This window comes from Cyrtonyx montezumae, unplaced genomic scaffold (assembly GCF_038088225.1).
Source record: "Cyrtonyx montezumae isolate F1298 unplaced genomic scaffold, pur_monq_1.0 scaffold_3, whole genome shotgun sequence".
NCBI classification, from domain to species: Eukaryota; Metazoa; Chordata; class Aves; order Galliformes; family Odontophoridae; genus Cyrtonyx; species Cyrtonyx montezumae.
The window spans coordinates 12183908-12208963 of record NW_027072034.1 but is presented as its reverse complement, the minus strand read 5'-3'; the positions used below and the strand labels follow the sequence as shown (position 1 = coordinate 12208963).

The following is a 25056-nucleotide window of genomic DNA, read 5'->3' as shown; positions in this document are numbered from 1 at the left end:
ATTTGAGGGTTTGTGTGCCGGCAGCACGCATTTGTCACTTTGATGCAGGCCTTTCTGTGGGCTGTGGCTCAGCACTGGAAACAGTATTTCCATCCAGCATCTTGGGACTGGTTATCCTTGCTACAAGAAGAAAGAAACACTACTTCAGCTGGAGTAACCACTAGAACACCTTGAATAATCCACTAAGGTTTACTTTAGAGCTCTACAAACAGAAGTTGCAGTATTTCCCTTACAGTATTTCTCCTTCATTCTCCTTTTAAGTCAGCAGGGCTGGAAGGATGCCATGCTGAAAAACTATACCTACTTGTATATAACCTTTTAAATAAATACAGTCACATTTGATAAAGCAGAAGGAGTTCTGGGCTTCCTCAGCCCATTACTTACGTTCAGTAGTGACTTTTTTTTCCCCTTATAAGTATTGTGAGATCTTTTTTAAACTAATAATTCTTGCAGCAACTTGGAATGCAGAAGCTGCATTTCAAAATATTTATTGAAATACTTTGGCCATTCCTGCACCATCAGTTTGGACACAAGTGTTCTTACTAGACATTAGTCGAGTCTGGTGAGCATCTTGAACATCAGTAGTATTGCAAATACTAAAATAACAACACAATCATTTAGTTGTTAAGTAACCAGCAGTACGCCTTAGTTAAGCATTTGATACAGGTAACTGATAGATAATTAGAAGAGTAAGCTGTTTGATTAAAAGAAATTACAGAATTGTAGGGATTGGAAGAGACCTCTAGAGATCATGGAGTCCAACCCCCTGCCAAAGCAGCTCCCTAGCCCAGGTTGCACAGGTAGGCGTCCAGGCGGGTCTTGAATGTCTCCAGAGAAGGAGACTCCACCACCTCTCTGTGCAGCTGTGCCACTGCTCCGTCACTGCACTGGGAAGAAGTTCCCACACACATTTGTGTGGAACTTCCTGTGCTTCAGTTTGTGGCCATTTTCCCCTCATCCTATCACCACACACTGCAGAGAACAGTCCAGCCTCATCCCTTTGCCTCCCACTCCTTAGATATTTATAGACATGATCAAATCCCAAGTCTTCTCTTTTCAAGACTGAACAGACCTAGGTCTCTCAGCCTTCCCTCAGAAGGGAGGAGTTCCACACCCTCTATCGTCTCTGTGGCCCTGTGCTGGACTCTTTCCAGGAGATCCCTGTCTTTTTTGTACTGGGGATCCCAGAACTGGACACAGTACTCCAGATAAGGCCTCACCAGGGCAGAGTAGAAGGGGAGGATCACTTCGCTTGACCTGCTGGCCATGCTCTTTTTGATGCACCCCAGGATCCCAATGGCCTTCCTGGCCAATGATCATCTAGTTTCAACCTCCCTACCGTGGGCAGGGTCACCAACCACTAGAGCAGGCTGCCCAGAGCCACATCCAGCCTTGCCTTGAATGCCTCCAGGGATGGGGCATTCAAAGCCCCTCTGGACAACCTTTTTTTTTTTCCCCCACCAACATTCCTGTAGTCACACAGTAAACCTGCTAAGGAAAAAAGCAATTCAAATCAAGTCTAATACTGCTTACTCCCTCTGCCAAAGAAAAGTTTCTCTCCCATCTGCAGATGAGTTTTTGCACCTTTTGCAGCTTCCTCTTGAAGCTGAAGTTATACCCAGACTTTGAAAATAAGCCTCTGCAGAGAGGTAACATAGGAAAAAACACTCTATGATTTCTTCGTACAGAGTTTAACTTTCTTAATATTCAAAAGGATCACTTAATGACACCAGTAAGTTTGGTTATTTGGTTAAGAAGTCCTTAAAAAAAAAATCACATTTATCAAAAATTCCCCAAATATTAACCTACTTATTATGTTTGCATCAGGCAAAAGAAAATAGTTTATATAATCTCTGTTGCTTGGATTATACGTGTATAAACATTTATTGGATAACACAACTGAGGTTCTCCATCAGAACTACATACCACTTCTGTGAAGTCCCTGAATTTGATTTTCATTTTTACGTTTCCAGGTAGAAATTTTGCAATTTGCATTTTGACAAAATAGTGCATGATGTGTTTGCACTTTATGGAAACAGGATTGCTTCTCTGGTGATTTTGCTCCCAAGAATTGGTTGTCCTTATGGTTTAAAACAGAACACTCCTAAGGTTTAAACAGAAAATGCTTATTTTAAAACTGTTTTCTCAAAAAAATCCCCCAAAGAATCAAGATCCAAACTTCATATCTGAAAATTTCAAGTTACAATTAGTACCTTAGCCTCCCACCTTTCACATTCTGGGAAGGAGAAGGGAAGTCTGTTCTCTCTGGACAAACCATTGAGATATCCCATCAGCAATAACTAAATTAGACCACAGGCTGTGAATGAACCAGACTGAATTATTTCATTCCCTGACTGCCATATGCTTTGTTTCTTTCCATCCTCTGCGGGTTCTCTGTGGTGAGATTTGAATCAAGTACTTAATGCCATCACACAAATTCTAATCCAGAGTACAAAGTCGGGTTTAATCAGGATCAATAAATGGAACAACCAGCCACGGGAGAAGCTTGTTGCATGACACCACTGACTCTGTACAACAGGGTTGATAAAAGACAATTGATTTTGAAGGATATTTTCCACACGCAGTTTATACCCAACACAATGACTGAGATAAGGCCTCAGAGTTAGCAGGGATTTTTAGAAGTTGGATTAAAAAAAAAATCCTTCTGTTCTTCCTGTATGGGCACAGTTATCCAAGTCTTAACTGATCAGTCTAGAATTTGATGTAATTGATCTCTGAGGCTGCATCAGTCCACTTGCTACCATGGTGAATAAGCAGCTGTTAACACATCAGATACAGGCTAAGTAGGTGTATGGTTAACAGCAGGAATAATGCCAAACAGCATTGTAGCCGAGATATTTTTCAGATGGCATAGTAAGAAAGATTACCATGATGGAAAGAGACAATCAAAATAAAGGGAAATGCTCACCCGTGTCCTAGGCTCACGATAGGAAACTCCAAAGGAGGGATCTCCAACAAGAGATCCTTTTCCAGTGGTGGTCAGCCCTTAAATGGAGTCTGGGAGAGGTGGAGCCAGACTCCACCCCTTCCGGTCACACAGTGCATTGCCTTCACCTGTGCTCCTGTGGCTGACTCAGTGCCGTGATTCAACAGTTCCCATACAGTAAGCTTGAGTATTTTTATAGTTACTGGTCACTACCATCTCCCCTTCCAACAAAGACCATAAATCACGCTGAGCAGTAAACCATAAACTAAATTAATAAGACCATAGTTGCTAAATTTGAGGAGATGACCTTTGCTCTTTCCCACAAAGAAACCAGCTTTGCTTCCCAGTCTCTGGAAGAAGAACTTCCCATTGATTACAAGATGCAATATTAACATGCTGGGACTTTTACTGTTGAGTGTTTTTGTTTTGTTTGGCTGTTTTTTACCCTCAATTCCCTGACTCTTTTTTCTCAGGATCCTTGAAACAACAAAGTAAGGAATGGATGCATTACATGCAAGAGCTATCACTTCTGTATGATAAGTGAACTCCTACCTTTGTTTTAGGAAGCTGAGATGTAGTCTGAAGCATGCTAATGTTCACATCATTTTCTCTGCAACTGTTTTCAGCCCCTGCAGTATCCATTATGCTGCTTCCACACGTCTGGGTAGTATAGCCACTGTCCACCTGAAATCAAGAAGCAGAGTTTTAAAATGGTACTCCAATTTACCACCAATAAACCCCTCAGATTTTACACCAATTCACCGCCAAGAAGCCCCACAGATTTTACAACTGATGTAATTTGCATCTGATTAACACAACTGAATCCTTGCTACATTCATTCAGAGTGAAAAAAAATACAACAAATGGAAGGTGTTCTGAACATCATGCTGAGCTCGGTGTTATTTTTTACCTGAATACTACTGTTGTCGCAAGGAATTGCACTGCTTTCTGCAAGCGGCGACATGCACATGCGAGAATTTTCAATACTGAAAGTAATCCCTGTCATAAAGCTGGTCATTGGTGCACTGCTACTGCCAATTGTTTCTTTAATCCAAGTGTTCTCCTCTGACACTTCAGCTGCATCGGCCATATCTACAGTATTATTTTCCTTCAAGCCTTCTATATCCTGATAGGATGACAACCTTTGATGACGAGCTTCCGAATGATCTGGTGTAATAGACACCGTTGCTACGACGAGGTGTGTAGCAGGTGCAAAGGTATCACCATCTTGTTGACAGAAGTTAATTCCATTATCCTTTTCTGGGAACTGCACTTCTGCTGGAGAAGCATTTTCCTTGTCCTCATCCTCCTCGTGATTTTCAACAGCAAATGGTATTCTAATGACAGAAGTTTGATACTGGGCAGTCCCTCTACATCCTCCAAGCCTCATAGGAGAGCAATTTTTAATTGGAGAACAACCATCTATGTAGGGACTTCTCATACTTGCAGGTGTCATTCTCTTTGAGACAGAAGGAATATCTGGAAAACAAAACGTAACTTTTCTTTGGTCTGTTAACAGAAAAACAAACAATGTTATTCCATCAGATGTACTTCTAAGTCATGGTCCTCAAAGCCTTACACTCCTTAGAATAATTACAGTCAGCTACACAGTATTTCACACAGCACTGCCTCCTTGCTCCAGCACCTTCAAAAACAATAATCATGGTAAAGGCAACTTTTTAATCCAAGTTTTATCACCATATTTTTCCCTATTATATATTTTGCAAGGGAAACAATGCCATCAGCTGACACCCTGCATTTCCAAACATTCCGGTTCTGCTGACGGTACTGCGGGCACAGGCTGCTTCTGTGGCTTTTTTCAGAGTTAATGAATATGAACTGACATTTCTGTAAGCATGTAAAGTAAACCTGAATAGCAATAAAATTGTTAAGAAAAAAAGATAATCAAACAAATGGGAAAACACCAATGCAGTCCCTACATATAACCATACTGAAATATTACAAGGATCAGAGCAAAATCACACATATACATGGCTTAAGTCTTTCCAAGCCATGGATGAAAGATGAGTGCAGCAGACAATAAGGCAGAAGGAAGGAGTGTCATCCAGAGGGACCTTGGTAAACTCAAAAGTTGGGTCCGTGTGAACCTAGTGAGGTTCAACAAAGCAAATTGCAAGGTTTTGCACTTGTGTCAGGGTAATTCCACGTGTGCAGAAAGGGAGAACTACTTGAGGTAGCTTTATTCCAGGGGGGCTGAAACTCTATGATCCTTGAGGTTCCTTCCAACCAAAGCCATTCTATGATTCTATGATTTTCTAGAGCAACAACAACAAAAGCTGTTGTTTCTTCACTAAAAAATCATTTTTAAATAATCTTGACTGTCACATGACTTGAAAACTGAAACTAAACATTCTTCATCCAACTAAAATGCTTCAGGTTGTTCCAAATCTGAACTGTGACTTAGTTCAGGTTTAAACTCCCCCTTTACACTAAATTAATCCCTTACATTTTGTTCATTAGGTCTCTATTCCTTTTTATAAATCATTTTTTTGGGGGGAAATTTATCTGCTTGCAAAATTCAATTGTTTCACACAATTAAGATACTTCACTGTAAACGTGTCATACAGAAGGAGACTGCTGGTGTGTCAAGCTGTGTGCCTTTCTGACCCCGAACAGAAACAAGTTCCAGTAAGAGCAGAGCTGCTTTAATAATCAAATCATAAACCAAGAAAGAACAATACCTATACAAGAAAACCATACCTGACAGTGGTGTATGTCTTATGTGAAAAGCAATCGGTGAAAAAGTAGGAGAACCATTACGTGCAGGAGACCCTTCTGGAAATGAGGGACTGGTTATACTTCCCAGACTGTAAGTCCTCGCTCCTCCCTGAATAGGGCTGGATGAAAACTGACCCTTCAATAGCAAAAAAGTATATCTTCATAATGTAAACTTAGACTAATGTGATAACAAGTTCTCATTTAAAAGCTTAATATGGCAATACTGAGGAAATCCAATTTTATGAGACGATCTCTATAAAAATCATTAGCTCAACTAAGATATTCTCGTTGCAACTTTTCACTTTATGACAAATTGTCACATCACATCAACTAAGATGGTTATAAATACAGTGGATATTACTAATCAGAAGCCCAAACAGTACTCAGTTCTTTGTGTATTCAATTGCATCTCACTTGTACCATGACAAATGAAAGCTGACCACTATTTATACGTAATGGAATCAATTTGAATTACTTAACTCACAAGGAGACAAAATTTTCCTCAGGATGAAAAAGAGACACCTTGCTTAAGAGTGTGGTGCAAAAAAAGAACCACCTAACAGCATAACTGTGCTGTAGGAATACATTACCAGTTCACCAGAATACAGACTTCTTTTGAGCCACACTCTTGTTACAATTCTTTTTTTCCTCCCATGCACTTCAGCCTCCAAATAGACAAAGCCACACCACCTGAACAGCTTAGCTGTGCTGTGGTTACCTCAGAGTAGGATTCACCTCACTCAATTTAAGAAACAGACATTGTTTTGTGCTCTAATATTTATCTATTTATCTGAATTCACTGGTCAATGGAGCATATCTATCACTGCATTCAGAGACCTACTTATCTGACAAGTAATTTCTTCCACAACAAATGTTTATGAGGTATAAGGGATATAATTATACTCCTGTTCGTATCAGCTAATATTTTAGACAGACTTCATTGATTTAAATAGGTTTTTTCTTCATGTAAACATATTTCATGAACAAACAGTTCAGTGACTTTTTATATATCAAATCCTACTGAATTTTCACAGCAAAGGGAAGTTAAAACACAATCCCTTCTATAGAAAATAGCAGCACAGCATCATATTTTCTTCTTATAATAAAAAATTAGTTGTATTCTCTCAAAACTTTTGTTCATATAAACTGTTCTGAAAATGTAATCCAAAAACATTGGCCTAATACCTAATCTCCTATAAAGTGGTTGTAGCTTACTAAAGAATTACAACTGTCTTGAGTTTGTCAGAAAATAGAATTGGTACAGCCTGCTGTAAAGAGTTTGTGCCAATAAAGTCAACTCCCATCAAGCCCCCATCTGGCTACTTACTGAACTAGATGTTTCCAGGGGGCTTCTGCACCGGACTGGAGATATATCTATTGAGCAAAGCACTCCAAGTGGCTGACTACTGCATGGATTATGCAGAGAAGGGGACAAACATTCAGATATGTTTCCATTTTCTTCTAAAAACAGTTTTCTTCTGAGTGATGAAGTGCTCAAATTTTCCTGAGACTGATCTGCATATTCGCCAGTCCTAAAATATTCACCTAGAAATGAAAGGGGGGGGGAGAGGGTTGGAATTGTTTCCAATAAGAATGGAAGAAAACCCTCCCACTGTGGAGATATACACTGTGAAAGTAAAACTTTTAATTCAATTTACCAACACAGCAAGAAATTAAACAAATCTAGGGACCTGTTCCAAACGATCATTTGTTACCATTACAACAAATCCACTGTCTACCACAGTTCCATTTCCGACTATCATCATTAACATTTAACTTGGAAGAATAGGTTGTTGTACTGTAAAGGCAAGACAAAACCCTTTTTCAAGTCTCTCATGTGCTTTGATGGTTATAGACTCAACCTGAAGTTAAAGCAGTTGATAGTTTACAGTAGATCACATCAACAAAAATTCATTCAGATATCTTGCTCCAATCTGTTTTTTTTCTTGTAAGAGTTGTCGTGAATTCAGAACCTACTCATTGATGGAAGCATTTATTAAGATCTAGCACTGAAGAACTTTGTATAATAGTTATAATCAGACTTAATTTTAGACTAGTCTTCTCAGGGATCATGGCATTTTTGACACCACTCAACTGCTAGACACCACCATGGATTTATTAAAAGGCACAGAATCACAGCATACATTTGCCCAAGTCCTGGTTAGACTAGAAGCCTCACTGACAGCAATCTGCAAGTAAGTTGCTCTGCAGAAATAAGTAACCCCCTACACTAAGGGGAAAAAAAAGCCTTCTGCTTAGTAACTTTCTTGTATTTGATAATTTTTATTGTACTTCCACAATTGTCCTCCATATCCCTCCACTTTCACCTTTATGCCTAAACTCTAAAAACGGAAACCTCCTCAGGCATCCCACACAACATGCAATAGCTGACTACTTTTAAAGCCACTTAACATTCACTTAAAATTCTCATTCATACATTAAGCAAAAACAAGAAAAAAAGGTCTTCTATTTAGACATCCATCATTAAACTTAGAAATTACAACACATACATACCTAGTATTTTCTCTAAATTAAAATCCACTGGCAAAGACAGCACTGTCTGACAAGCAGCTGCAATGAATAAAACCAAGAGAATTAGCTTACAGTGACCTTTCAGTAAAACTGTAGAAACAAAGATTTGCTTTTAAACTGCACTGTGATTGAGCTATTTAGAAGTTACAGTTGCAATAAGGAAAACTGTTAATTAAGGCTAGGAGTCTGATTCGGCAACGCTATACATAATATATTCAGGCCTAGAGATAAAATAGAGGAGTACAGCAAAAAGGCCTCCAGAGAGAGATTCTTAACTGAAAAAAGAACTCTGATGAAAGACAGGATTGGGAGAAAGATCAAAATACCCTGGAGAAGAAAACTACTCAGCTAAAATGAAATAGCAGAAATCTTAAGACATCTTTTGTACTATTTATTTGGCAGAAAGAATAACCAAGATTCTGTTACTCAGAACAATCCAGTGCACTAAAGGCTTCTCAAAACTGTAATTTCCCTATAAACCCAGAGCTTAAATTCATTGGTTTTAATTCAGAATATAGTATATAAATGTGGACTTGGGGGAAAAAAAAATGCATTCTACAAAGGATTTTTTTTTAACTTCTTATAAGTTCATAAGTTCATAAGGTTGGAAAGGACCTATAAGATCATCTAGTCCAACCATGAAAATATATTATATTATATATATATATATTTTTTTCTGGAAAAATATATACCAATACAACAGAATTAAACTACTATGGGAAACAGATAAAAGTTAGTTCAAGAATAGTTATTTCTGCATGAATATTAACAAAAAAATTAACTCCCTTTTCAAATTAAGTAATCATAAAAAGCAGTTATTACACTTCAAAGAAAAGCTGCGATTTCAGACAATGCTTTTTACTCACCATTGCTTTTCCCAGGCAAAGTTAGCTGTCTTCCAATTGGAGAAATGTTATTTAGATCTATGGCTGTAAAACAGATAAGAAACTTGAGCATAAATTGCACATAGTTTTGACACGTAGGAGCATTACGTTAGAGTATTTGATACAGAAGTAGTTTTGTAGTTTGTGTAGTTGTATGAAGGCTTGGGAAAGATTAGATAGGAACACTAAAGAAAAGTTGGAATTATAGCTAATCATAGGCCATTAATGCTGAAACCTGATAACTGCATACGTTGAATAAGTTCAGCAAAAGCTACAACACTGCATACACTGACAGTGAGACAGCAGAGCACTATGAGGACAACATGAATTAATATCTCACATAAAGCTAGAAAGAAACAAAACTCTGTTCCCATATATTTATGCTGATGGGAAAGCAGTCAGAACAGGAGAGATGCAGATATTGAAAAAGAAAATGAGATAGAAGAGCTGGCTGTTATCAATATTGTCTCAGCAATGTTGTGTCTGTATGAAGCTGGTTAAAGAAAGGTTAGGAGAGGAGAAAAAGAATTAAGAATAGAATAAAAAAATCAAATAGGAAAATAAAGGAAGATTCTGGATTAATAAATAATACTGAAACTAAGAAAAAGTTGGAAAACACTGCTAGAAGTCCATCAGTTCTGCCACCTGTTAGCATTGCTTCTTCAAATTTAAACTGAGGTTGGGAAAAAACAAAAAAAAAAACCAACAGAGTACTGAATAATTTTTCCAAATGCTGGATAACTTTGAGTGGACAGTCAAAAGCTACTTACATTTTGTTGAATTAAACTGAGAAACTTGCTTGCCTTCGTGTTCAATCCAAGGAGATGGAACTATGAGGCTCTTTGTGAAAAACTAGATTAGAAAAAACATACTAACGTTTTTAAGAGTTACAAACTCCCACTTCACATTTAGTGTCCTGAATAAGAACAAAAATAAGGTATATCTTTTACTATCACAAGCCTGTATTTATGAATTTTAACTCTGCCTTCCCAGAAACCTGTAAGGAAGTTTTCTGTTATATCTAAAATAATGTCATTATTTCAGGTCCATAAAGGTTAAAGAACAACTTGAAGAAGACCCTCACAAGGTGTGCAACACCTCAGATCTTTCAAGCCTGCAGACTGAAAACTGTACAGAAGTTTCATTTAATACTAATTACTCATCCAAAAACATGATCTCTATAGTACTTAGTGCACACTACCACACTTGCAGAGTAGTTCAGCAAAATTCTTCTCAAATTTCAGTTTGAAAAACTGTTGTACTTTAGTAACTAAACACTTTTGTAGAAGTACTGAAGACACTGCATTAACGGAAAAAGTGGATGACCAAGGCTTTTTGGCAATATTTTAAATGGGCTCAGATAAAGCAACAAGCAGTAAAATATGTATGAGTACTGGCCCTTAGGGTTTGTTTTTCAAACTAGAAACCATACCATCACAGCTACACTGTGGAATGCTCAGATGTTAAGGGTATGAGCACTACTACACAGCTTCAAGAAACACATGGCAAGCTCTGTTCTCACAATAGAAGCTAGACTCAGAACAAGAAAACTCAGCTTGAAAGATGCAGCTAGTTGCTCTAGGTATTCATGTTATCCATCAGAGATGTGGTTCCAGGCTCTTATACCTTACAATGAATCCAATTAAAATGCAGATTTAAAGCAATAGAGTAGGTTAGGAAATACTGCTTCTCCAAAGAGTGTTCAGGCACTGGAATAGGCTGCCCACAGAGGTGGTGGAGTCACCGACCTGGGAGGTATCAGTGAGCAATAATGAGTGTGACTCTTTTTTTTTTTTATAAAGGTATATAGCTAAAACAAACCAACACTTTTTAAGTACAGAAAGTGTTATTACCTCCTCAATGGCTTTTTGCCTCCTCTCTTCTGTTTCCGCATCAATTCTAAGGAACAACCAAAAAAAAAAATCAATTAAGAAAAATCACAATTGGAAAAAAAAGTGAAGTTCAACCTTATTTGTTGTCTTTTGCAGACACATGGGAAAAACGTGATAAATAAAATTTAATCTTAAAATGTTTTACTGTTACAAGCAATAAACTCATACCATAAACTAAGAAATAGACAAGCACTTTTCAGTTACTTCAGTGAATTTGAAAAAAAAGTGTACAATTCCTAATTACAGATTCACTGCCCTATTTACTCCTTGCACTAAGCAAGCTTTTTATCTAAACAATTCAATCATAATTGATTTTCCAAAATAATCCAATTATGTTGAACTTCTCAGATGAATCCATTTTACTGTCAAAATTACCATGAAATTAGGCTTATAAAATCAGGATTTGTAAGGTGTTTGCATTTTAAAATTCTTGAGACAGTCCACTTTCCCAGCAGAGCTTCCCCTTTCAAATAGCTGCACTGCCATATTTTCTTCAGCTCAGGAATAAGACATTACATTTTAGTTTAAATCAATTAACAGATTCCCTTGAATACCTTTTGCAAAAAATAACAATTATATATAAGTAAATAAGTCCTAATTACAAAATAGTTTTTATTAAAAAAAAATAACCCACATATTTACATCAACCATCTCCAAATGATGCATCATGTTCTACATTTCTACTTTCTTTAATAGTCACATTCAAAACCAACTTCCAGGTTTTTCTTTTTAATAAGCCTCAAAAAGATTACAGTGAACATTCATAATCTTAGGAAGATTAATCACATAATACCTTCATGCATAATTAGTATCCCTGAGTACATCATTTTAGAAATCAGTCAGATAACAGACATTATTTGCCACACAAACACATTGGTGTACCTATACAAAGAATTTCTCATAGCCTGCTTTGATGGACATGAGGCTTAAGCAGATCTGCAATACTTTGAAGTGCCATCTTTAGTGTTTGTCGAGACGATGATGAAGGTACTATGACTGACATTTCAATGAAGACACTTGCCCCAGATTCTAGTATGGTACTAAAAGAATAAGCATACAGTCACTGTATGCATAGTGGATCATGATGAATAAGCATCTCTACAAGCTAGATTTACAAAGGAGAAACAGTGAAACCAGAAAAAACATCTCCCTCTAGAAGTGCTGGCTAGTGCAGCAGACGGGATGGATTTTCTTTAGTGCATAACTCCAGAAAAAATAAAATGACAATGCCATTATGCATTCAGCAGGAGTAATATTGAGCCAGTCTTGCACACAACTTCGAGCAACAGAGCACTTGCAGCTATTACTCGCAGCAAAGAAGGCAGTAGAGATTTTTCCTTTTAAAGTAATATTTAAAATATAATAACTTACCATCCAGTTCAGAAACATTTGATTTTTAAGAAGAGAAATTAAAAAAAGGGAAGTTCCTGTACAGGACTACTGTGTCACATTAATAAAATACAGCTATGTCAGTTACTGACCTACATTCTACTTTTCTTTGATAGAAAAAGGTGCTTCCAATCACTCTATAAACAGTGCAGTAAGCACACAGTATAGATGGCCAGTTCATGAAAATGGTAATACTGCACCAATCTAAAGCGTACACACAATGCACATTCAGACTTCACAAAGCACTGTGAAGCTCTCACACTGCTGCTACCCAATGCTTCCATTACATAATGGAGAATTAACAGTTGAAAACATTAAACAAATTCCTTATGCTTGTGATTATTTATAGCTGCCCCCAAGCATTACTGAAATCAAGTATACAGACTGTGCAACATGATGCACAGGTTTCAAAGTCACTTCTTTCATCTGGCAGGTTTAATGCTAAGAGGTGCAATTATGACACTTTCTAGTTACCATAAAGCAGTACTTATGCAATGCACAAGAAAATGAGTCGCCATACAGTTTTATGCACTTAAACCTCTATGCATTCAAACACATACACAGAAATAACCTCCTCTGTCTGCACGACACTGCAATAGGCAGGCATGGGCACAGCAAATCTAGACAGACTGAAAACCATCATAGTGAGTATGAAGCAATGAGACTCAAATCTCTACAACTCCCTGCAAGGAGGTTGTGGTCTAGGGAGCTGCTTTGGAAGGGAGGTTGAACTCGATGATCTCTAGAGGCCCCTTCCAATCCCTACAGTTCTGTGACTCTGTGACAGACTGAAAAGACCCATTGAGACAACACATGTTTTTGTCTATTGGTCATGGCATTAATCACTTGAACTGTCACCTAAGCCACATTAGCGTCAAATGCCATCCATCAAGATTCACGATCTCTACAAGCCTGTTTTACTTCAGTAATTTGCTGTCCACATACAAAGACTCAAAGAAAGGAAAGCTGAGATAAACATCCCCAAATTACTTCAATCAACTAGTAGCTTCGTCCTCAAAGAGAGCAAGATTATTGGTCTTTCCTCCTTCACGTTAATTCCAACCCGTACCCCTGCCAGCTCTATCCTTCTGCAGGCATCCCAGAGGCATCTATGCTTCATAGGTCCCAATACTGTATACTCCAAGAATATAAATTGTGTTGTGACAAGAAGCAGGAGAAATAGCCAGACAACAGTTATTGGCAAGGTATTTTTCTTGCTTCTGTGACTGCTGTACCTGGCTGTCATCCAAACTGCAATCAGAGAGGATCAGCAGTTCTTAAAACCAAAAAACAGCAACCTGGAAGTGGCCTCATCTAAATATTATAACCATGTCAAGAACAAGAAAATGTGTATTGACAAATTTGAATGAAAGGTCTTTAAAGATGTGGGAAACATCACTGAAGTAAATGAACAGTGCTCTGCTATTCCAGATAAGTTAACTGCACAAAACCAGATGACGTTACCTAGCATGACTCAAATACATTGCTTGGCGTCGGATATCTTCTGAGTCAATTTCCACAGGATTTATTAGAGCAAGCTGATCGATAGACCATCTAAATTTTCCTGGTGTCTAAAAAAAAGAAATGGGCATATTAATACTTGCAGGTCTAAAAATATTTTTTAAAGGCAATTAAATCAGGCTTCTTTACCTTGATGATGGAAGAAAAATTATTAATGAGATAGTATTAAGTGAAAGATCACTGCTAACAACTACTGGCTAAGGGGTCAGTTTATTCTCCCTCCATTTCTGAGGACAGGTCTACTAAAGACCTGAAACATGGGATAAAGTTTAGTTGCTTCTCCATGGCGAAAACAAAAACTGTGGCTACCTGAAAACAATCATCATCCAAGCCAGGATATTCAAATAATATAGCAACCTTCCTCTTACTTCACATTACCAAGGAGACTTAGGATAGCAGCCCACAGTCTCACTTGGGGCGATCATCAGGCAGAGTTCACAAAATCCAGTTCAGGAATAAAGCAGTCTCATTCATTTATTTAACACTTTAGAACTAAAAAACTGAGCAATATTATTCAAAAAGACAACCTACCAAAACACTGGCTTCTTAGTTTCATTATCAAGACGGCAGGAAGATCAAATTACAGCGTCAGCATTAAAAAAAGCACACTGCAGTAATCAAAAGAACCACAAAACACCCCAAGTTCTTTGGGTTTGTACATAGTTTAAGGTGCACTAAATCAAATACACAGTGTTACGTGTTTCTAAGCATTAGCACTACATACAACGGAAGGTCAGATCTTACAGATGAAGATTTTGTTGATTTGAAGATGGAAGGGCTGGACACAATCAGCTCCTGAAGGGTGTAGTAATCATTTGGACTTTCAAAAGGATTCAGGACTGTGACTCGCCCGGGAGTTTCGGGGCTGATCTGCATTTGGGCTTCTTCTGTATCGCCCATACCAGTGAGCTGTGCCTGGGAAGGAGAAAGAGAGAGAAATACGAGGGGAAGAAATTATCGTTCCAGCGTGAATCCATCACTGGTCATCCTAAAGATTTCAGGAGATGACCAATCATTCCGCTGAGCCAAAAAAAACCTCATCCCCACAAAGCAGACTTCGGCTTCGCCGAACGAAAGCCGATGAACGAGGCCAGCAGCAAAATAAATAAACAAATAAATAAAGCCAAAGCTGAAAGCGCGATTACAGAAAGCAGCAGAAAGGAACCAAAGGCAGTACAGCGAGCAGCTCGCGCACCCAACGCAGCAGTGCCGGGCCCCAGGGGCCAGGAGCTGCCACCTGCAAGCGGAGGGTGCACCACAGCGAAGAGACGAAAGGCTACAGCGGGGAGGAGAGGACCGCGGCCGTACCGGGGCTGCTCCCCCACTCCTCAGGCCCAGCCAGCCCGCTCGCAGTTGTGCGTTACCCACCCCGACACCACACGGTCGCTGCCCGGCTGCAATCAAAACTGCCCGCCTCGGGCGCGCCAGCCGGCTCTTTAACTACTCCCGCCCCCTCCCGGACTTTGTCCAATCAACTCGCGCCGCAACGGCAGCCGGACTAATCGCAGGCTCCCCTCAGCTGACGAACGGGCCAATCGTGCGGAGAGCCGCTGCACAAATTCGAACGCAAGCCCGCCCCCTATCTTCCTGTTGCTGGGTGGGCGGGTTCCGTTTCGGTTGTCACGTGATGCGAATATGGAGTACGGCTTCCGCTTCCGGGTGTGCGGTCGCCATGGCGAGCAATGCCGCTAGTATCAACGCCGTGCGGGAGACGATGGATGGTGCGCGCTCGGGGCTCTGCCTTTTCTCTTTGCTGTTCGGGGCGGGTGGGGTTGGGGATGCGGCCTTTTCCCTTTCTGCCGCGCTCGTGCGACTTCTCGGTTTGGTTTAGCTTGTTGTTGGGGATTTAATGAGGGTAGTGGTTTTTGGCTGTAGGTACGTGCGCTTGGTATTCTGAGGTTGTTTGGAATTGGTGGCCCAGGCTGGGAAGTTGGTGCAGAGAGTAAACCCATGGGCTGTAACAGCGGTGCCTGAGCTGACTTTAACCTCATTCTGTGTGCCTGCGGGCTGTCACTGCCTGCACGGCATCTCAGGGCAATGCAGACAGCAGCGTTGTGGCTCTGTTGACCTGTTAGTGCACCAATTGCTAAGACCTTGGTTTAGTCTGTGTTACTCTTTCTTAGAAAAGGAAACGGAGAAGTATCATAGAGTCGTTTGAGTTGGAAGGGACCCTTAAAGGTCATTCATTTCAACGTCCCTACAATGAACAGAGATACAACTACATCGGGATGCTTGGAGCCCCATCCAGCCTGACCTTGAATGACACAAAGGATGGGACATCCCCCACCCCGGATCAACTTTAAAATCTAGTCTAAATCTCTCCTTTTTCAGTTTGAAACAATTTCTGCTTGTATTATCACAACAGACCTTGCTAAACGGTCTGTCCTCTAGATACTGAAAGGCTTCTGTCAGGTTTCTCCAGAGCCTTTTCTTCTCCAAGCTGAACAGCCCCAGCTCTCTCAGTCTTTTGAGAAGTTCTGAGAACAGTTGCAACTACAGAATTTGAGTAGTTTGTGTTTCAAAAAGCTGAGGCTCTTGTGTGTTGGAGAATGTGGCAAAATAACACTGGAAGTGGTAGCTAAACATTTCTACATCTCTGAAGTGTGGGAGGTATGATCAGCGTAGCTGAAGATCAGTTGTTCGCTTTCTCCCCTGGTGCCAACTATAGGAAATCAATGCTAGTAGGTTCAGGAGGAATGCTTCAGCTGTGTCTTAAGTAAGCATGAAGTGAATGCCAATAGCTTATGTGGGTTTTAGACTGAGTGGGAAGTTGACAAGAAATCCCTTAAGTATGAGGGCTTCCTCTAGCAATGCTCTAATGAGGGTCTGAAAGCACTTGGTACACATATACAACACATGAGGTATTGCTTAATATTCGTTATTTTTTTATATCCTTTCCTTGTATTGTAGTTATGGCTGTAGTTACATAAGGGTTCTTGATAAAGAAGCTGCTGTTGGAGGCAAGGCAGGACTGGCAGACTGTTAAGGCTGTCCTGGTGCTGCTGTGCACCTGAGAAGAAATTTGCTTGGGGAGGGTAGTGATACTAAGTTTTACAACTGTACTTTCGTAATTGCCCTTTTTCCATTGCTGTAGGATGGCAGGGAAGAGTGTGCAGAACTAGAGGCTAAGTGAGGCTTTAAGAACTTCAGTGAAAAGTGTGCTAACCCTCAGTCCTATGTAATAATATTTGTATTTAGGATATACTTTCATATTTTAATCTACTGAGGTCAGGTAATTTTTTGTAAGTAAACAAATTTCCATTGACTGAAAAATCTACTTATGCTTAAAGATTTGGTTTAAAGGAGTCTTAGAAATATCCTTTTGTAATATTCAATAAATTGCCTTAGGGCTCTTTTTGCTGTTGAGAATAATTCTTCAAATTTCCATCTAAGGAATATGCTTATAAACACTTCCTTTTTGTGAAGTAAGTGAAAGTTTAGAAGACTGATAGATCTGTCATGTAATTAGATTTTCCTTCACTAAGTCTCATTGTGAATGGGGGAAAAAAAACCAGACTGTGACAGGGTTTTTTAGACCTTTTAAAATGGAACATGGAAGCTGTGGTGCATCTTGTTTTATTATTGCATATGGAATGCACATAAAGGAAGAAAATGGATTGGTATAACTATTTTAAAAAGCCCACAAAAGTTAGGCAAGTGAAACACTTGATTTAAAGTGGCATATATAAATGTTTAGTTGTTGTTCTCTGCAGGATTAAGAGCTCAGATTTTTCTTGGAGAATCTGTTGCATCTCTACCAGAGATGACTCAACACTTAGAGATTGCAGAGACCAGTGATAGCAATTCTTGCTGTCATAGGAAGCTTGAGCTTATTGTTAGTTATACTTCTCTGCCTTCAGATGTGTAGCAGGCATGGTAAATTTTATATTGAACTTTAAACAAGTAGAGAAAATAACAGTTCTTTATTTCTGGAAAGACTAAGCAGTCCTTATTAACAGTTTGAGAGCAGTTAACATTTATTGGCATTTATTACAGATGCATCAGTTTGCTGTTGCTCTGTGTGAGTGTTGGGTTTTCAGATGGGCAGGGAGTGCAATTGACTGTGTGGAGTAGTTTGCCTTCAAGCCAATGGAAACAATATACTGTGCTGGGGAGGGGAGGGGAAGTTTTCTTTGTGTTTCGTGGCCAGGAATTTAGTCTGACTGACTGCTTTCCTGTCTTAAGTGTATTCTTAATCCAGTCTGCATATGGAGCTTCATTAGTATTGATTTACTTATGTAGAAGTAAGGGTTTTTTGCTTAGTATCTGACTTTTTCTTTTGACTTCCATGGGATGGAGTGGATGTGGTAGGCCTTTAGCGCCTTGGCCTTGGGTAAGTGCAACTCTGAGGCTATGCTACAGTATGTGTTTAGTACACTTGACAGCTATGGAAATAGCCTACACAAGTGGGCAGTAGCAACTGTGTTTATTTCATGTGGCAAGGATGGCCTACTCTTTCCCCTTGGTTGGGGCAGTAATATAAATTAAGTCTTTATTGCTTGAAACGTAGCTTCAGGATGGTGATTAATGTAGCACAAATGAAATAGCAGCAAGGTCTGGTGTTGTGCGTATAATGAAGACTGTAAGGGTGCCAGAGAAATGTGCCTTCCAAGGAAGATTTGGAAGGGAAGAGGAGGATTTGTTTCAACACAAAACTGTGATCTCCTTCAAGAAGTTTGGTACTGACATGTGGTCATGTCATTGTTTCTTGATGACAAGCAATTGAAATTACTTTAGCCTGCTGTTAATGTTAGATGGAAAGCTAGACATAGCTATAGGAGAAGGCTATGAAACACCTTAAAATCTATCAGAGCTTCTAGTTGATTTAAGCAGGACTTTTGGTGAGTGTTTATAGAGTTCAAAAGCAGATATTCTTATAGCCTATCTTTCAGATAATCAGCAAGCATTTTAATAACTGAATTTTGCTTGCTATTAAGTTTTCTGCATCATAAGAGCATTATATTTAAGTCATTCAAAGCCTGTGACTTCTGGCTTACACATGGGAAAACAGAACATGAATACGCTTGAGGATTCACAACTGCCACCTCCATGCTCTATTGAAGAAATTCTCTTCTGATGAATAACTTTTCTGATCACTGTAGGGACTAATTTGCTTTTTTTTTTTTTTTTTGCAGTTCTGTTTGAGATTTCAAGAATATTAAACACTGGCTTGGATATGGAGACCTTGTCTATTTGTGTGAGGCTCTGTGAGCAGGGTATCAATCCAGAAGCATTATCTTCTGTCATTAAAGAACTACGTAAGGCTACAGAAGCTCTAAAGGTAATGGTTTTGCCTAAAAAGCACACATTATTTTGAAAGAATCAGATCTGTTTTCAGTTTACTATACTTCAGTTTGTAAGTTTTCCTTTAAAATAAAAAAATTGCAGATCTCTTCTGGATGCTTTCAGCCACTGTTTGCCCCCTTAGCTGCATCATGTCCCAACTGGATTGCTTCTTTCTTCTTCAGCCTAAATCAGTTCTTCATACAACCTCAGGCCTCACAGTATGCAGCAGCATTTGTAAACAAGTTCATGAGACTGTTGCTGCTAATGTAGTCTCTACATGTTGCTGTAACCTCATTAGCCTGTGCTTTAAGTATCTCCAAAGACAATTTGCAGGGTTTCAGTGTGTGTGTGTTGAGTGTATATGGCTTTTTGTATTTTAGCACTTCTCTGTTGGTTGATAGCGAATATAGGTTAAAAAACAAAAATCCTCATCTGCCCTTTAAAGTATATTGATGCTTTACTGTCTATCTAAACACAGTTCCTTTTCCACTGTATCTTATGTTTATATCTCTGCTTTGGAAGACTGTGTTCTGATTTTTACAACAGATTTTTGACTAGAGTGATGCCCATTGGGGCTTTTTTATTTTTAACCATCGTTTTTTCAGGGTTTTTTTGACTATTTCTAACTCTTCTAGGGGGTGGTCTAGACGATCTCTAGAGGTCCCTTCCAACCCCTACAATTCGGTGATTGTTATTCTATACTTGTGCATATTTTATTTGTATACACGTTTAAATGTGTATATACAAGCTTAGTTGTGCATATACATGATTGACAGATGTTCTGTTTCTTCCCCTCTGTTTTTATTGTCTTATTTCTATTGCTTTCATTTCCTTTTTATCTATAACTGGCTTCAGATCTACAACATAAATGTCTGTTTTTGGTGACTGAATGTGCTTTTCTCTTTCTAGGTTGCTGAAAATATGACAAGCTGACATGGTAGAAGCCTTCTTCATGAGAAGAATTCAAAATTGTAGAGTTAATAAAGGATTTGAAGATTGGCTACCACTCGGAAATGCAAAATGAAATTGTAACTGAAGTTCTCAGAATATTTCTGTTAAGCCATCTTGAAAAAGGCAGTGTATAGAAGAGCTTCACAAAGTTTTGCTTTCTTAAATAGGTCCACCAGTAATCTTACCACACTTGAACACTTGGTTATTTTTATGAACCAGGAGTGAATTCAGTGCAATTGCTCTTCTTGAGCATCCAAGATTTTTAACAATGTCAGAGAGGGAAGGCTTGCTGAAATCGCTTGTATGTAACAGTGAATGTTATCATAAATATATCTTGTTAATGCATCCTTTAGAAGTGCTAATGTGTTCTGTTTATTCCTATTGTATTGCTGTGAAGATAATGTGGATGCTTTTATCTGTGGAGAAGATAGGAAGGAAGCCCCTATTGACTTGATTTTAATTAGAGTACAGATGATGACTTAAATGACTTAGGTCACATTCTGAAAGTGAGAAATAAAGCAGTTTTGATTATCAAGATAATGACTTGTCCTTTTAGTTCTGTTGGAAGAAGTGTTTTTAACTTGCATTAGAAGGGAACTTTGTATGCAGAGATGTATGTAAATTTGAAATCTAGATAAAATGGTATATCAATTGCTATTTGTTTACTTATGTTCTGAGCACTCAACTTGACAATATTAAGCATATATTGTTATTTCCTAGTCAAAGCATCTACAGGAAGGGGTAGATTTAGTTGTGAGTGTTAAACAGTCATTTGGTGTAGGAATCTTCTCAATTCAGTACAATGAATCTCCACTGATGCAAAAACAAATCGTTTTAGTATATGCAATGATCTGTTGAGCATATTATCATACAGTGAATGTCCTTGCATCCAGGAATTATGCTTCTTCATAGAGAGAAAACTTTCTTGTGTATTTGTCCTTTGCTGCTGTTTCAGCTTTTCCAGTTATTTGTTAGAATGATTTTGAGGTGTATAGTGGTGTTAATAGAGAAATGAATATTTCATAGAAATGAACCTTGAATCCTTGTTTGTGCAGACACAAAAGTTCTTCTGAGTTTACATCACATATTCTAGGTGGGTCACAGCTTTACAAAAAGTGATCAAACAGGCTTAATCTCTTTACCATTATTTCCAATTCTTCTGGCTCCAGAAAGATGTTGTAAAAATTTCCAGATAACAAAGCTTGTAAGTAGTATTGTTTACCTCACTCATACACATGTTTAAAATCCTTCGTAATTCTGTATTCCAATTTCTGTGCTAAAGCATTTGAATACTGTGTTCTTGCAGTGCTGATGGGTCACCTTCATTTGTTTCTGAAGAGAACCAAGAAACTAAAACTTAACAGCAAATGTACCCCAGATACTTCTGAAATGCTATTAGAGTGCATGTTTATGCTAGTGTTTTTTTCTTTGTTACCCAATCTTTAGGCAATACAGTAATTCAGATAGCTTCCCTTGCCACTTTCTTTTATCACTTTGCCATTGTAAATACACAAATGTTTCTGACTTCTATAGCCTTTATCATGGCTTCATTGTTGGTTTTATGTCCCTGAAATGCTTAAAACCAACTTGCAAATGCAGTATGTGAACAGCCTGTGTGCAGTTCTGTCTAGCTGAGTTGTACCTGCCATTTTACCATTGATGAACTTTGCTATTTTTCTGCACTTAAGACTTTTTCTGGTACACCATTTCTCATACAGAATTACAGAGTTAAGGCATGTTTTTGACATTCAAAACTCAATTTGACAGAAGTAAAGTTGTAAATGTATAATATTTTTTATTATCATATGGAGCTAATTGGTAACGTTTAATTTAGATTTAACTGTAGGGAGTTGAATACCTTGAAGTCTTGAAAAACAAGAATAGCTATACTGGTTCCAGCTAAAGGTTTTTATAACACAATAGCTTTTCTTTTGTAGTCAAAAGCAGATGGCTGAGGAAGAATAAGAACAATGCAAGCATGTTTGGTTCTTTTCCTTCTGTATTCTAGCTTCCAAATGTCTTCTATTCCAGGCTTTCCTGAACATCATATGGTTTGTCTATTAACCTCTAATGCTGTTTCTTCCAGTACTTGTCCAGTTTGCCTGGGACTGTATATGCTTCCAGAATAAAAGCAGTCTTTATCAATTGATGTCTGTGACCAAAGGCTTGATGCTTCTTGTTTATTTTGAACCTGATTTTTACTAGCTTTTTGTTCCCTACACATGGTTGTGCCAGTCATGATTCTGCAGGTATAAAATTTACATTTAAATTTCCTCTTGCTATGCTAAATAATGCTGAAGCATGTTAACTTAAATATTCTTCGGCTACCCAAAGGTATGGAATAATTTCTGTATTTGTCCTTTGAAACTTTTCTGTCTCATTTTTCAAGAAGGGAATGTTCAGGCATGCAGAATGCCCTGTTTAGTCTTTCAGTTCCTTTCCTAATAATTCCTAATGCTTGACTCTTGAGTGGTAATGGTAAGCTTAAATGCTTTTGTTTCATGTGTGAAGTTATGGATCTTTCTATCCATGTGTGCTATTTTCTTGTTTATCTCTGCTGAGCTGCATCTGCCATTTTATTTCCTAACCATTCTCATGTATTTCACAGAATTATAGAATGGTTTGGGTTGGAAGGGACCTTTAAGATCATCTAGTTCCAACCCCTCTGCTATAGGCAGGGACACCTCCCTCTACACCAGGGTGCTCAGTCTCAACCCCTCCCAGGGAGGGGGCATTTACAGCCTCACTGAACAACCTGTTCCAGTTTCTCACCACTCTCTCAGTAAATAACTTCTTCCTAATATCTAGTCTATGTCTTGAGTTCGTCACAGTTTTCCTGCAGTTTTCCTGTCTTTAGTTCCATATGTAGCATAGCTGTGAGCACTTAAGTACGGTTGTGAGTTTGAACATAGGTGCATGGGAATGTAGGTGGGCTCTGTTTTCAATTATTTCATTTATTATTTTGACGTTTCTGTGTGAAATGGAGACATGATATGCTTGAATTTAAGCAGGATGGCTTTCACTTAAAGCACACTGTTGGCATAATTCAATGAAATCAGAAATGTACTGGTTGCTGCCTATTTTGCTGTCCCGTTGTTTTGGGTATGAAATAAGTCACTAAAAATGTAAGAAGCCAAATTTTATAGTTTTTTGAAAGCTAAGATCGAGAAGGATTTTTGGAAAACCATTACTAGTTGCTTCATTGAAAGTGTTTCCTTATGTTTAGTAAATGGATTTATTTATAGACATAGCAAAGACAAAGAAAGCATCCACTTCCAGACCCAGTGTTACATATCCAGAAAGTTGTCATGACAGAAAATAATTTTTTTATGAAAGCTGTAACACTTTCAAGACTTAAAGAACTTAAAGAACTTGGTCTATGCAGTTTCTCAAAGAGAAGTTAAGAGATATAATTACCATGTGTTAATCCTTAAGCATGGGAAGAAATCCAACTGCTACATCATTTAATTCAGCAAAGCAAAAATAGCTGATATTAGATAAATAATACCTTAAAAATAAGGCACAACTTTCCAGGTACTAAAGTAACTAAAAATCGATACAGCATTATAGAGAAATGGCAAGCTGGCTACTGCTTCATATTGTTAAAATGAAATTAAGAATGTTCTGAAAGACATGGCTTTATGGCAGCTTCTGGGGATAAGTCTCTGATCATTTTTTTGCAGGAGGCCATAGTAACTGGCTGTATCGGTTCCTTCTGACTTCACTGTTGATGAAGGGCAGTATAGAAGAGCTCAATGAAAATGTGATGAAAATTAGGAATATTCAGGATAAATATAAGCAATGTTTCTGTCAGTAAGATAAATGAAAGCCTAGTTTCTAAGACATTTAAATGTTACCTGATAAAAACAAAACACCACCACCTGTTAAGAATTTGAGCTGGCAATCTAGAATATGTTGAGTTTGAGCACTTCTATTATCACTGTATTCCTACTTCCTCACCTCTGATTCTTTATGCATAAGGAGACACATGAAAATGGATTTCCAAAAGTTGTTGGAAGAGATAAATGGCATCATTACATCAGTGGATGTGAAGCGAATGCTCATAGCTAATTTTCCCTAAAGAAGAAAGAAGAGTGGAGAAGACAATTGGCCATAATGCAATTTCTGATGGAAAGAAAAGGTGTGGAGGACCCCTGAGCCAAGAGGAAGAGGAAGCAGGCTGCAGGAGGTTGAGAAGGCTGAGGGATAACCCAGCCAGATTTTATTTTATTTGCACGACAGATCCAAAACCTGTTATGTTTGATTATGTTTGAAGACAATGATGGGGTTCCTATATAATGGAGATGTGGGAAAGAGAGCATAAGGTTGATAGCTAGGCATGTTTCTTTTCTCCTCATCCCCAGCATCAGCAAGTTTAGCACTAGATTTTTTTTTTTTAATTTGATGTAATTGTTTATTAAATACTCAGCAATGCTAAAGCAGTGTCAGGGCACTGCAGCTGACTGCAGAGGCTGGGGGCTCTCATCATGGATGAGATCTGGCAGCCAGGAGCAGGGTGGGTGGAGGGGAATGGGGGCAGCCCCAGGCATCACACATCTCCCAGCAGACAGCGGTAGGCCAAGGATGAGACAAGGCCAGGCTTTCTGAGAGTAAGTGAGGTAAGACATAGGCCCAGAATGGCTGTGCTAAAATGTCTTTGACTGGATGGCTTTTCTTTTTTTTTTTTTTTTTTGACTTGAAGATGGCATAAGGGGTCAAAGGGGCATAAGGGGTCAAACAACTATCATGTTGCAGTTGTCCCATCACACACCCCTGTAAGCACATGTGGTTTGTGAGGTTACTAGTTGAAGTCATCACCTCTGGCTTCATTCTTCAAGCTCCAGAAAACTTTCTTGTGACATTTATGCTTGTCTCTTAAGAGAGCTGCTTGGTATACAACTTTGCTCCCAAGCCA

The 25056-nt window shown here is 38.6% G+C and overlaps 2 protein-coding genes across 2 annotated transcripts; one reads left to right on the top strand and one right to left on the bottom strand.

Moving 5' to 3' along the window:
- Positions 1–30: 30 nt before the first annotated feature.
- On the bottom strand, positions 31–14855 carry BORA (BORA aurora kinase A activator). Its single transcript, XM_065744040.1, has 12 exons — positions 14649–14855; positions 13848–13954; positions 10956–11001; positions 9873–9954; positions 9085–9147; positions 8201–8257; positions 7014–7231; positions 5669–5822; positions 3858–4456; positions 3500–3631; positions 1927–2104; positions 31–120 (listed from the first exon to the last, which is right to left on the bottom strand). Exons 1-12 carry the CDS (start codon positions 14802–14804, stop codon positions 35–37), a joined length of 1878 nt encoding a protein of 625 aa, XP_065600112.1. The 5' UTR covers positions 14805–14855; the 3' UTR covers positions 31–34.
- Positions 14856–15536: 681 nt separating this feature from the next.
- MZT1 (mitotic spindle organizing protein 1) lies at positions 15537–21169 on the top strand. The gene is made up of 3 exons (XM_065744035.1): positions 15537–15625; positions 19040–19185; positions 20100–21169. Exons 1-3 carry the CDS (start codon positions 15577–15579, stop codon positions 20121–20123), a joined length of 219 nt encoding a protein of 72 aa, XP_065600107.1. The 5' UTR covers positions 15537–15576; the 3' UTR covers positions 20124–21169.
- Positions 21170–25056: the final 3887 nt, after the last annotated feature.

What these genes read in the sequence shown, in the direction of transcription:
- BORA (XM_065744040.1), bottom strand. Translation starts at nt 14,804, where the DNA reads ATGGGCGATACAGAAGAAGCCCAAATGCAGATCAGCCCCGAAACTCCC. An exon ending in ATGTATTTGAGTCATGCTAG is followed by an intron (nt 11,002 to 13,847) that starts GTAACGTCATCT and finishes GTTGTTCCTTAG; the next exon opens with AATTGATGCGGAAACAGAAG. An exon ending in GGCAAAAAGCCATTGAGGAG is followed by an intron (nt 9,955 to 10,955) that starts GTAATAACACTT and finishes TTTCTAATCTAG; the next exon opens with TTTTTCACAAAGAGCCTCAT.
- MZT1 (XM_065744035.1), top strand. Translation starts at nt 15,577, where the DNA reads ATGGCGAGCAATGCCGCTAGTATCAACGCCGTGCGGGAGACGATGGAT. An exon ending in CGTGCGGGAGACGATGGATG is followed by an intron (nt 15,626 to 19,039) that starts GTGCGCGCTCGG and finishes TTTTTTTTGCAG; the next exon opens with TTCTGTTTGAGATTTCAAGA. An exon ending in AGGCTACAGAAGCTCTAAAG is followed by an intron (nt 19,186 to 20,099) that starts GTAATGGTTTTG and finishes TTCTCTTTCTAG; the next exon opens with GTTGCTGAAAATATGACAAG.